The sequence below is a fragment of the Lithobates pipiens genome, unplaced genomic scaffold (genome assembly GCF_037356315.1).
Source record: "Lithobates pipiens isolate NorthernLeopardFrog02 unplaced genomic scaffold, aLitPip1_a1.2 Scaffold_18, whole genome shotgun sequence".
Classification (NCBI taxonomy): Eukaryota; Metazoa; Chordata; class Amphibia; order Anura; family Ranidae; genus Lithobates; species Lithobates pipiens.
In genome coordinates, this window is record NW_027507758.1 from 266,110,977 (window position 1) to 266,124,861 (window position 13,885).

At 38.0% G+C, this 13,885-nt stretch overlaps 1 protein-coding gene across 22 annotated transcripts in view; it reads left to right on the forward strand.

Annotated features, from left to right (window-relative positions):
* PTPRK (protein tyrosine phosphatase receptor type K) overlaps nt 1-13,885 on the forward strand; it is a 596,872-nt gene that overhangs the window by 472,147 nt on the left and 110,840 nt on the right. For 10 of the 22 annotated variants that reach the window (XM_077486902.1, XM_077486901.1, XM_077486905.1 and 7 more), the window contains exon 15: nt 988-1,029. The exons of the other annotated variants lie outside the window; for them this stretch is intronic. In XM_077486902.1, the coding sequence (XP_077343028.1) occupies nt 988-1,029 (42 nt within the window). The remainder of the gene's footprint in view (nt 1-987; nt 1,030-13,885) is intronic. 22 annotated transcript variants of the gene reach the window in all.

Consider the following 13,885-nt stretch of genomic DNA (forward strand, 5'->3'; position numbering starts at 1 on the left):
CTCCAGTTTTAGTAAATCAACCTCACTGTGTTGATGGCATACACAACTTTGGTAATCGTAGTACTCTCACAGTCAGCAGATCTGAGCTGCAGGTAGCATATACATGGAGGAATGCATGTGACAAAAACTAAAATAAAAAGGAAAAAAAACAAACAAACAAAAAAAAAAAACATGATAGATAGATATATATATATATATATATATATATATATATATATATATATATATATCTATCTATCTATATAATTTATTTATTTATATATTTCAATATTCTTATTAAACACCTTTTGAGCACTGTCAACAGGTTTTTCTGTCTATACTATAGACAAAATGTAAACCTTGTAGCAGGAAGCGCTGACCTGTTCCTGCTGATAAGGGAAAGGGTTCATTGTAGTATGCAATCTGCCAGCGATTACTATCCCATAAAAGCTAAATGTATTCGTCATAAATACTTGCTGTTTATTTTTAAAGGACGGTGATTACATTATTATGCATGCATGCCTATGCAAGACTTGTCACATTTTCTCTTCCCCCACAATTATCCTGTAGTTGATCCTTTTATATCTTGCCTGTTATGCTGTCCTGTCCCCACATCAAAGTTTGAGAATATGACGATTTAGCTTTAATATATGTATTGGTTTCTTTCTATTCTGCTAGACTAGTGGAAAATAAAAAATTAAACAGCACCACCTAGTGGCTCTCTGAGGTAGCACAGCAATCGCTTACCATTACCTGTGTTATTCTTCACATGGCAGTGTACTCTGCTTGAAAATTAAGGTTCTGCTTTTGTTGGTATGTTTATATCTATAATGTCACTGTAGTAATGTGTTAACTGTAGAAATGTACTAGTACATGTCTTGTGCATAACAGAAATTATTTTTATTTTGTATGAACATGTAGTAATGTTATTGTGGAAATATGTTGTAGTCATGCTGTAATATTTTATGATTGGATTAATTATTGCCTTTTTACAATTACCTCCTGGAGATATATTACATGGCGAAGGAACTTCTGCATTAGAAGCCTTAGGTATGCTCCAAGTGTTGTCTGCAAGCAAGCTACTCATGTGCTTTCATGTATTATTTTCAGTTCTTTTACACAGTGCTTTCTGTTGTTTGCTAATGTTGTTAAGTAACCATTCACTCACAAAATGCTTTGAGGAGATCAAATTAAAGCATCAGTCCATCCAAAACTGATCTTTACTTTTGGGTGCATGGCAGCTGTTTAAATTGCCTGCTGGCTTTTTCTATGCCTTAGGACCTAGCAAAATCTCTGTACTTCAGTTCCTCAAGCTAGAAATAGAGGGTTAAAAATGACTTTTTCCACTGAGCCAGGTGAGAAATCATTGCCTGAATGATGACTGCATCCTATCAGATGCAGTCACTGGGTATTCAGACAGAAGCAGGTTCTTTGGTTTCATTTGGTCATCTTGGGTTCAGTCTGCTGGGTCAACATGAGGAATTTGGCTGTGTATGGCTAACCTAACTCTCCCACTGCTGGACTCCCTTTTTATTACAGTAAATATAGTAGAAATGGGGGAATTAAGGTGGGGAAATCCCACTCCTTAAGGGACGTAAAAAGCCACAAGGTGAATCGGCCCACCAACATCCACTTATAACTGCTAAAGCCTCACTTTTGGTTGCACTGACCTGTAAAATTATACGTGTCCACTCGCAGTGGAGAGAGAATATACAAGCTAAGCAAAGCTCACAAGAATTCAGGCTTGCTAATTTCTAGAAAGAAATTAATTACATCCTTGAAAGTTATGGTTATTTTGCTGCTTAAGTATTCTGTGGGCTTATAGGTATGTTTTAAAGTGACACTATCACAAGACTAGGACAAAAAAAAACTGTACTATTTCATAGTTACATAACTACCTTGGATTATATTTTCTTGGCCATATCGACTTTTAGTAAAGGTGAACTAACCTGGTAGAGACCTGTTGTGGTGACTGTCACCTGATTTGGCCAATTGTAGCTAGGTCACCAGCTTTTAGTGTATGGGGTACCACATGACAATCCCCATTCCCCCAATTTATTCATACCCATTTCTGTATGTATGGATCCCTTTTGTTTCCCTGAGATATGACATGCACATGTTTCTTAATTGTTTGTCGCATATGGACAGTATGAGAATGTGGTGATCATTCTTAAAAACAAATGATGGCCATCTCATGCCCTAAGTGCCCTTTAGGGACACCTTGGACATTGTTGGGAAATATTTGTGTGAATGGACATTGACCTTTCCTATAGGAAAAAGGACATGGTACCATAGATGTGTTCATTTCAAGTATTTGGGGACTTGTGTAGATTTGGCAGATCTTGCCAGGTTTATGGCTTGCCACGCTGCCTGCTGTAGTACCAAATCAAACCTCTGGTATGTGTGTTTGTGTGTGTTTGTGTGTGTTTGTATGTGTGTGTGTGTGTGTGTGTGTGTGTGTGTGTGTGTGTATGTATGTATATATATATATATATATATATATATAATATACTCTTTTTTTATATATATATATATATACTCATATATATATATATACTCTTTTATATATATATATATATATATATATATATACACTCTTTTATTTATATATTTATATATATACTCTTTTATAGTAGGTCATATGTTGATAGTGTCTCTTTAAATATACGGATATTTGTCTGTTTTTACTGAAGGCACAACCAGTTTAGTTATGTCATTAAAGTGGTTGTAAACCCTTACAACCAACTTTGAACTACAGGTAAGCATAGATTAAGGCTTACCTGTAGGTCCAAGAAAAATCTCCTAAACCTACACGGTTTAGGAGATATTTGCCAAAAGACAGGCACCGCTGTCTACGGTGCATGCGCCATAGACAGCGGCGTGCAGGCGCACTGAGCGCGCCGCGGTCAATGGCAATATGCCACGAGTGGCGGCTGCCGTGCGCATGTGTGGGAGTGACGTCATTGCGGCTTCGCAAAATGACAGCGGCGGAGCAGGGAGACCCACTGAGAAGATGGATGCGCCGGACTACAGGGGACAGCGGTGACTTCGTGGGCTCCTGTGTCAGGTAAGTGACACATAATGGACTACTATGCGGTGCATAGTAGTCCATTAGGCTTTACCTTTGCAGGGAATGAAAGAGGAAGTAAACTCATCAGGGTTTACTTCCTCTTTAAGCCTTCTCCAGATCAACCATATGTTTACACAGTAGCATTTTCCTTAACCACTGATCAATATCACAGTGTCTTTACATGGGCTGAAACAATGTATATACATGTCCCATAAAAACTCATGTTTTTTTCACTCAGTGGATGGAAACAAATATACATATTTACATATGTGTATTTTTATGTTTTCTTACCAATACATACCCTACATATTGTTTGCGATTATGTTGTCCTGTAAGTCACTTATAACCATTTTTTTAAAGAAGGTGTCCTGTGATTTTGTGAAGATTTATATTGAATTATCATTTTTCTGGGAATGGCATTTCATGGCACTGAAAACACATTTCACAAAGTATCTCTTTGAAAAGAACTGCTATGATATGGCTATTGACTATTTTTAAAATTATTGTTTGATAACATTTTTTTACACATTGTACTTTGGTGAAAACATCCCTTTGGACATTTCTTAAAGTCAGAGAACCTTCAGATCAGCAGCTTCACGTTTGATCTGAATTATAACATCAGTTATAACAAGGGAAAAAGGGGTGGGAAATCTTTTCTTCCATGTGTCTTTGGCACACAGGCTGCTGTGGTCATTTGGAGCTTTCGTTTTTTATTTTGTAAGGGACCTGGATTGGACAGGAGTTCACACCATGTTTGCCCCAGTTCTTGCTCCGCTCCTTCTTGGATGAAATGGTCACCTACCTGTTTTTGGAGTTAATCTGACATATTTTGTCACACTCTCCTTGGCCTGAAGCCACCCTCCTGCATTCTCAGCCATAGACCCATCACCCAGAATAAAGGAATACCCAGTCCAATAGGCTTTTTAATGCTTTACTGTACAAATCAACAATGGTTCAGTACATTTCTTGTAAGCACAATTCCTTACAGCACAATATCCATACACGTAACTCAATGAGTGGAAGCCTAAGCGCAGAGCAATATTCTTTAGTACACAACACCCTGAAAAGTATTTCTCAAGCGCAGAACACTGGCATTAGTCCCAGAACTGGTACAGCCATCTTCCCAGATGTTACATTCTGTATACTCATATGTTGCTCACACAGAGTATACATTCATCTCACACAAAGGGAGATCCTCTACAGGCCCAGACGCCTTCCTAAATCAAACACAGACCCTGCTAGACGAGGGTTGGGGGGACGGGGGGCCAGGTTTTTCTTTATATTCCCAAAGTGTCCTCCACTGAGTGCCCTGCTGATTCCGCTCCTGCAGAGGGCTTTCACTACCAATACAAATTTTACATCATGCTGGTTAGATGTGCCTCCTTACACTTTCTACCCCGGGCCCCACCCACAGCTGCCATATAAAGGCCACTATCCCCACCCACTAAATCACTGCAGGAGGGGCAACAGATAAAGGGGCACGAACACCAGCCAACAACTCTACTATTTTCTCTCAGGAAGTATTTGTGTGCCAGTGACAAAGGAAGATAACATCTATCCCAGTTAACATTGTATAATCCAGCCAAAGCCCTACTCCATCAAGTACTTCAAGTTAATTGAGGTATTAAAACATGGTTACCCTACACTTTTCTTAGATGAAATGCATTGTAGAACATGTTGCAACCATGATATCTAACAGTTCATACATAATTAAGTCACTAGACTTTAAAGTGGGCCTACTTGGTAACTTTATAAGTCGACATGCATGGATACATTTGTTGCATGTCCCAATATAGCAATAGTATAGTTTTACAGTAAAACCTTACCTTTTATTTCACAAAGTATTTTATTAGGTTGTTGGTTATAAATAGCAAGCAGTTGCACAGTAATAAAATGCCAAGAGGGTGAGAAGAGGCAGAAAAAGCGTAAACAGTGTCCATTGTTTGCATAGCAATATCTGAGAGAGAGCGCATGATAGACGACGTCAGAATATGACACACATTTCACGGCAACGCAGATGTTCACAGCCAGCTAAAATATATGTCTCTGTGGAGGGGGAGGCAATTAATAGAAGTGCTATGGATTCTGATTGAGGGAACAGAATCAAAGGATTAAAAAGTTGTACTTGCCTCATTTAAAGACCCCCAAAAAAACTATTTTCTTATCACAGACTCAAGAGGGAGGACAAGCAAAGATGAAAAAGGTACAAGAGACCAGCAGGTGGCAGATAAAAGTGTAGAAAAAAAAAGATATAAAGGAGGAGGCGATCTTGCCTGGGGATGGAGGAGGCGGGGTAAGGGTGGTTCCCTTGGGATCCAACCAGCCAGTTATGTGTGGATACAAGACTTTCCTCAGAACTGGAGCACCAGGTACAGGCTCAGCATATAGCAAAATGAGGCAAAAGAAGTTCTGGACAGCCGCACTCTGGAATATAGCCTTTATTGTAAAAGTAAAAAAAAAAATCAGACCTGACGCGGTTTCACAATTAGCAGTGCTTAGTCATAGCTTGACTAAGCACTGTTAAGTGTGAAACACGTCAGCTCGTTTGTCCCATTTTTCTGTTGTGGCTTGTATTTTTTGGACTTTTACAATAAAGGCTATATTCCGGAGTACATCTGTCCAGAACTTCCTTTTTGCCTCGTTACTCTGGGATCACCATTGAGATATTTGTAGATCGCTATCATATCTCCTCTCAAGCGTTTCTTCTCCAGGGAGAATACGTTTAGTGCTTGTAGTCATTCCTTATAATTAATGTCCTCTAGTCCCCTTTTTCATAATGTTGTCCTTTTCTGGACTCTCTTCAGTTCCAGCACATCCTTCCAGAGGATTGGTGACCAGAACTGGACGGAATACTCCAGATGTGGCCAAACCAGAGTTTTATAAAGTGGCAGTATTATCATTTTATCTCTGGTGTAAATTCCATTTTTAATGCATGCTATTAATCTGCTGGCTTTGCTTGCTCCCACTTGACATTGCATGCTATTGCTCAATCTGTCTTCTACTAGGACCTCCCCAGGTCTTTCTCCATCCTGGATTCCCCCCTAGAGGTTCTCCCCTTAGTGAGTAACTTGCATTTATATTTTTATCCCCCAAGTGCATTACGTTAAATTTTTCAATATTAAACCTCATTTGCCATGTAGTTGCCCACCCCATTCATGTATTGAGGTCTTCTTGTAAAGTTTCTATATTCTGCTGTGAAGTTATTTACTTATTTTTGTGTCGTTGGGGAACACTACGATTGAGCTATTTATTCCAACCTCTAAATCATTTATGAGTAAATTAAACAGAATTGGTCCCATGACAGAGCCTTGGGATACCCCACTTACCAGTCCAGACCAGAGTCCAAGTTATTTTTCACCACCATTTGGACACACCCCTGTAGCCAGTTTTCTATTCGAAAACAAGCCATATGGTCAATGCCAGACCTCAGTTTGTAGATTAATTGTCTATGGGGTACTGAATCAAGTGCTTTCACAAAACTTAGATACACCACATGCACAGGCCTAACTTTATCTAGAGGGCAGCTCACTTCTTTGTAAAATGTCAACAAATTGGTTTGGCAAGAATGACCCTTAATGAATCAATGCTGATTACTACTAATGATACTGTTAACAGCATCAAATTCTTAGCTATGGACTCTTATCATCCCCTCAAATAGTTTACATACTGTAATCTCTGTAAAAGGTAATAAACAGCAGTATAGTACTCATGTGCATTACTTAGCATGCATGTACCATCATGAAAAACTTGTTTTTTTGCTAGGTTGTAATTTAAAGTACTTCCTGCACTTTAAGTGCTTCTATAACTTATCCTAAATTGCCTCTAAAGCTTTGCCCTAATACCGTATTATACACATATGAGCAAGTCCTTAAATGTATTTCCTAACTTCACACCATTAAAAATTAATGTTTTTTTTTTCCAGTATTGTTCTTGTGTTACACAAAATAGGCACTGGTCTCAGAAAAGCTTGTAATTAAATTCCTGCTTGACACTGGAGAAGTTCATTTAGGTTGCTAATTGGTCATTAGTCTCAAATGAAGTGTTTTTGTGTACACTGAACGTAAGAAGCCAAGTGCAGTGGCTGTAATACCCCTACTTAGCAAGTCAGGCATAGCATTAATTAGTTGTTTTCAAGTCGTCATTGGTAACAAGAAGATAGAATGCATTCAAGTAGCACTAGCCAATTTGTTTTTTAAGCATATATCCGGTATTGTGTATGTACCGCTAAAATACCACTGTTTTTCTGAAACCTTTTAAAGTAAAACTAAACACACGTTACAAAGAAAAAAAAACATATTCAATACCTGTAGCTGTATTTACCTGGGTCCTTTCTTACAGCAGTTTTGCACAGCTTCCTTTACGAGAGTGGTTTCTTTTAATCTACATGGTCCCACTGTATGTGAAAACTTCAGGCCCGTAAACACGACACAAAAATTGGAAGTAAAATTCGAGCTGCTAATTTTAGGATTGTTAGTATGTTTCTTTCGAAAGCCGTTTCCGGGGTTTTTTTGTCCGACAAAAGCTGGATGTGCAGACTATAACATTTTTGTACGTGAACGCAGCGTCAGATTTTCATTTAATTAGTACTGTTTACATCTGAAACAAATTGTAAGAGCAAGCCTATGCATGCTTAGAAACTAAAGAATACATACTAAACTATTCAACACATTATGTCACTTCTGAAGTTGAATTCTGTCGTACGAGAATTTTTGTATGGTTGGTAACCTTGAATTTCAACATGAGACTAGCATGCAACAAAAAACTGACAAATGGTCATCCAAAAATCTGATCGTGTGTAAGAGGCTTTAGCCTCCTCGGCATGCTCTCAACAAGGACTACAGAGTAGAAACCTCCACCAGACAGATCGAGTGGTGGGAAGGCTGTGATCTTTCATGATTGAAATAAAAAAAAAATCTGATCCACCTGTTAATGCAGCTATCCACCCAAGCAACACTGAGGAATAGTATCTTGTGATAATGTGCATTTGTCTTTTTTAATTTTTTTTATGAGTGTTTTTATTTTTTATTTTTATTAATAAAAATTTGTTAATCGTTTGTTACCCTAAAAAAATAATTAAAAAAAGTGATGCTGTCCCTTTAAAGCATGCTATACAGCACAGTGCTTGTGCTGTGTAATTCAAACCCTTTCTATCAACTGAAATACCTGTAAACTGACCATGTTATATTATGACTGCTGAGCCCTGACACCATGGTCAGTTTACATGCCTTTGTCATCCACTGTCTCTCCTGTCCTCATTTCCTCCATCCAGCCAGTGACAGTGCCCCCTCTTGCTGCTGGAATAACATTACATCTTTATATTTTATGTGCTGTCTCCTAATCCTGTGCCCCCCTGTGTGTGTGATTTATAAAAAAAATGCAGCATATACCTCTTTCAGAGTGCCGCTCACGTGACCGGGCAGCTCTCTCCTCCCGCCTAACGTCAGTGGGGGAATCTCAGGTCCCACCTGCTGCAGCTGTCAGACGGAGAGTGGCAGCCGGTCATGCGAGCGCCAAACAGCTCTCTGAAATTAGATATATACTGCATTTTTTAATATAAATCACACACACCGTGGGCCACAGGATTAGGAGACAGTGCAGATAGTATAAAGATGTTAGAGTGGCTTAACAACCAATTTAAGCACTATGTCAGCCTTTGTCTTTTTGAGCATTGAATCATACTGATCGGTCATCCCACCACCTGAGCTGTCTGTGAGTGCTGGTGCTTCGAGAAGGAAAGTAAGGTGAGTTTAGCTGATTAAGCCTGTATCACACTGATTATATAGAGGCACATTTTGAATTTTGTTGTGAGGGTTAATCTATTGCGATGAGAGCTTATCCAAAAGGGGTTTTCCTGGTGGAGGTTCCTACTTCTACATGGCTTTAGCACTTGGTTTATGGCACTGGATGAAACACACGCTTGGATTGATATACGGACTGAAATTGGACTAGCAGAAGTGGTTGAAACAAAGAGGGGAGAAAGGTGTTGTATAAGGACTTGGGGGGAAATGGATGGGTTAAAAAAAAAAAACTATCATAGAGAGAAGAAGAAAAAATCAACCTCCTTAAACATTTAACTTTTTGTGATGTTATTTAAGCTTTTGTGCGTCCTCTGTATTCATATTGGCCAGTGAGGCTGCTCATTGTTTGATGTCATCTGCATGCCTCTCCACTCCAGCCACTCGGAGGAAGGCTTGTATCCATTGATAAAAAAATACAAGGCTTCCTGTAAATTTGATGAGACCAACTCAGTTTTGTTCTGACTGCAGGCTGAAAGTTCCAGTACTGCTAACAGAACATGGCGCTGTATGTTTTATGTAACTGATGCTACATACAGACGGCGCTGACAGCAGCCACAGCAAATAGTCTGTTTGGGTTAGCTCCGGTGCCTTTAATTACGTGCAATGTGGTATTGAAGTTTTGAAATGTTGTTACATGTTACCAGGCATTGACTCTATGAGGTTGATTTGCTGATTGCAAATATACTGAGCGCTTAAAGTGCAGTTGCGCTAGATCTGCGGAAAGCTCTCTGATTTATATTGTCCAACCACAAGCAAGCAAAAAATGCTGTTTTCTTTTTTTGTTTTTTTATTCTCCTTGTGTGTTCCCCTCAGACCTAGAGTAACTGCACTTGCAAGTGTGCTTGCGGGTGGTGCGCTTGCAGTGCACAGACTATTTTCCTTTAGTAACTCAACCCCTATGTGTCCTTACTTTTAAGGAGTGTAGTACTAGGATTTTTACCTTACACGGCAGCCATCCAAACCTAAAATAATCATCATTAGAGCCAACTTGTACGCAGCATAAAGCAGAAGAAAGATATTTTTTTCTATAGTTTCCCTTTAATTATTTTTTTTTCATTGTGAGAACTGTTTGATTTTACCTTTTTCATATTTCATATTATCTTTTGCATATTTCAGCAGTTCTTGATCATTATTATTTTTTTTTGTTCTCGTGCATTGCAGATATGGTACTAAATTTATTAGGAAAAATAGCTTCACTAACCATTTTTTTTTCTTAATACGCACAGTGACTTGTAAACAACTTTTTAAGCATTACTCTTAGTTAAGGATCGGGAAAAATGTATATGGATACTTAATACTTGCAAAGGAATCCAAATTCTGGTATGCAGAGTGGAGAATGTGCAGCTGTTTCACACCTGTTTGTGTAGGTTGCTCTGCGGGGACATGGGTTGAATGTGCCTTTGTGGTGCACTTCAGCTTGCAGTTCTCAGGGTTGGATTATAGGGTGGCAATGATGCCCCTGTTTAGGGATACTCTGTATGGGTGTTGACAACCTATGCCTGGAAGTCGGTTTGAAGGTTCTAACTGGCTGGATCACTAGGTACACTGTTGTCAGGTTATGGAGCCTTATAATCTTTTGTTCCTTTCAAAGTTCACATTGACCAGCATTAAGTCTTTGGGGTATTCCTTCTTATATTATTAACCCAATATTTTATTTACTGAGCTGTTAGCACATTTTCCCCATTTTATAGAATTTTCTGGTTTCATAAACATTTTGTGATGTGAACTGTTGCTGTCAAAATGGCTTTTAATGTGTTGCTGTAGATGTTGGCTGGGTTCACTCCTAATTGATGCAGATCTTCCTTTCCACTTAAAGGGATACTACATATTTAACCATATTTTTTTAGTTTGTCATTTTGCTTCATTATACAGTCATTTCTGTTTTTTTTTTTTTTTTTTTTTTTTTTTTTATATCTTGATAGTATGTAGATGTATAGATTTTCAGATGTGTATATCCTAAATCCTAACTGTATGCTAGCTTTAGGGCTTTGTAAACATTTGCTCATGATACTCATGGCACATCATACAGCCATGTGAGTAAGTATGGACTGGACTATACTTTTCCCAAGCCTTTGATGTGTCAGTAGGGCAAAACTGTACTGTCATAATAGGCCATTTTTAAGGTGCATTTTTTGGAGTCCCCTGGAACATTAGACTCATGTCAAGGATAAGTTCTTGTAAGGTATTTGGTAGCATGCCATACCTAGGTGGAATTCATTCTCCTAATATTTACTTGCCAAATTAATGATTGTTAAAATATTTATGTATATTAAACTCAGCTTTCAGTCACCCCTAGTGTGTATTATGGTGGGACAGTACTTTGCAGGTACGGTGTCACCTTGGAAAAGATGGACTACTTTTTAGAACAAAAAAAAGAGGAGCTTGTAATGTCACATGTTCACCACATTTATAAAATTATATATGATGCATGTGTGCTATGGAGAAGGGCAGACAAATGAAAGCTGCATTTTCACTATACCAACTCCCCTCTGAAGCATTAACATGCATGAGGGATCCTGCATCGCTTTTGTACTTATCAATACAATGTCCATTATCCCTGAATTGCTTTATCTCGGAAGTCAAAGGCAACTATTACTAATGTCTGAGTCTTGTTTTTGGACTGTTGAAAAATTTAGGGTTTTTAGTGACAATTTACATCTCCTAAAAGACCATAGGGTGAAACGTTTTGGGCTACAGATCCTCCATATCCATACAGATATAGCAAATTATGCCTTTTCTGTTCTTTACTTCTAAATTACACATACTTCTCTTGAATTGTATCCAAAACTTTCCTGACTGGTAAAGCAAACGCATCACTGTTAATGCTGAAAATTCTTTCAGAGGCAAACTTGATTTAATGCATCCTAAAATAAATCACATTTATGAATATGATTATTGCTCATATTTATAATGTTTCATCTTTTTTTAAGTGTTTAGTGGGGAAAAGAGTACCCAACATCAGAAGACTGGCATTTTAGGAGTTATTTGCTATGTGCAGCTCAGTGTTGTTTCAGGTTGCTTTAAAGAACAACTACAGGGAAAGAGCAACAGCAGTTAATATTTCTATAGTTAATATTTTACTACCGAGTTTTATAATGGCTTTCTGTAAAATTTATCAGCATTTAACAGTATGTTGTGACTGCAATTGTCCTCTCGTGCTTTGATTTGTGGTTATACTGCAATATACTTGTAAATAAAGATGAACCCTTACTCTAGGTTTACACCAATGCACTCAGCGCGTCCGCGTTTGCACGGTCACAGAAGCTCATTCACCTGAATGGGCTTCTGTACTTGCAGGAAACGCAGAAAAAAGGTTCCTGCACCTTTTTCAAAATGCAGACACAGGTAAATCGCAAGATACTTTTGCACTATGCGATTTTCCAGAAACAAAAACTCTAAGTTTTCAGATGTGTGGGGGTGCCATATAGAATGCATGGTGCCAATAGAATGAATATATATATTATTGGAAAAGAGCAGCGTGTTTTGGCTGTGGGTGGTCGCAACAGCAAGTGCAATTTACACGCTGGCCAGCACCCGCAACCACCCGCATTACTATGAATCTAGCCTTATAGCAGACTGAACTCTTATTTTGAAATATTCAGATACAGAATGACGATCTGGGCATTAGGCTTTTAAATAGTAGGGCATCTCGATTATGTGTACTATTGCATGTGACATATGTTTCTGCTTTGAGGTGCTGTTGATTTTGAATGGCACCCCACCTGTGTTGCAGCTCACTGCAATGCACAAAAAGGGCCATGTCTGATTTTTGGGTGCAAAAGCAGTTTATCAATTTCAATGGGCTGCCTTAACACAATTCATGCTACTTTAAAATATACTGTAATACATGTAAACATACCGCAAAGGATTTGCTCACATGCAATGTGTTGCCATTCATTTAAATGCCACCTCAGTATACCTTGCAGTTGGATATGCGCTACAGCACAGTGCAATGACCAACAATGCTTTGCACTACTTAAAAAAAAAAAAAAAAAAAATACATGGGCCTGTTTATTTTTATTTATTTTTTATTTTTATTTATTTTTTATTTTATTTTGGACAGCACACTGGACCACAACACATGCTCTAGTACATTGGTGCACATTGCTCTGTCCTGGAATGCAAAAGTTGGAAAGGTGCATTGGGGTGCCCTTCAGATGAATTTTAGTGTACAGTATGTATACTATGTACTGCGGTAAAGTGTATGTATAAGGCCTTTTTTTTTTTTTTTTTTTAGGATAGCGTAGAGAGGCTTAGAACTTCTGCCAGGTTATTTTTTGCTGAGACACAGCATGAGATTAGAGCAAATTTCCCAATGTGTTGACAATTCCCCTCTGAGACAGGTGTCTCCATTTTGTTCCAACCTCCTCTACGCAAACTAAAACTAGAAAAAAAGGGTTGTGCCTAGAGATGCACTTTAATGTTTTTATGTGACATATTTTAGCAGGATATGAACTCCCTCAGTTGTTCACTCATGAATAGTGACCCGCTTTTTACATCCATGTGGTATGTGTTTATTAACTAGTAGATCTCATTGTTACAACTTGTTTAGCATTCATTTTTCACATGTTAGCCACCCTAAAATACTTTAGTATACACTAATTTAGATATTAGGGGTTAGTATGATTGTGATCTTTGGGTCCTGGTTATTCTTTGTATGCGTTACCATTGACCAACTTCAGTGTACAGCAAGTGTCTATGCACTCAAATTCAGGGATTAACTGTGTGCCTCAAATACATATACCATTTAAATGTTCATTTCTTTTATCCGTGTTTTCATTTTGTTTATATTTTTTTTTTTCAGTTTACAAAGTTTTAACTGTTGGCATGTAATTTCCTCAAGTGGTCTTTTTGTTTTCCCAAGAAGTCATCCTACTTATGTATACACATTGTTTTGCAGCTAACATTCATTTTTGTTGAATTGCATGGCAAAGTATATTTAGTGCATGAAAGCATTCAAATGCTAACAAGTGACATTTTATATGATGATAATACATATATATTTTAAGAGCTCATTGTTGTGTTTTTATTTTTTTAT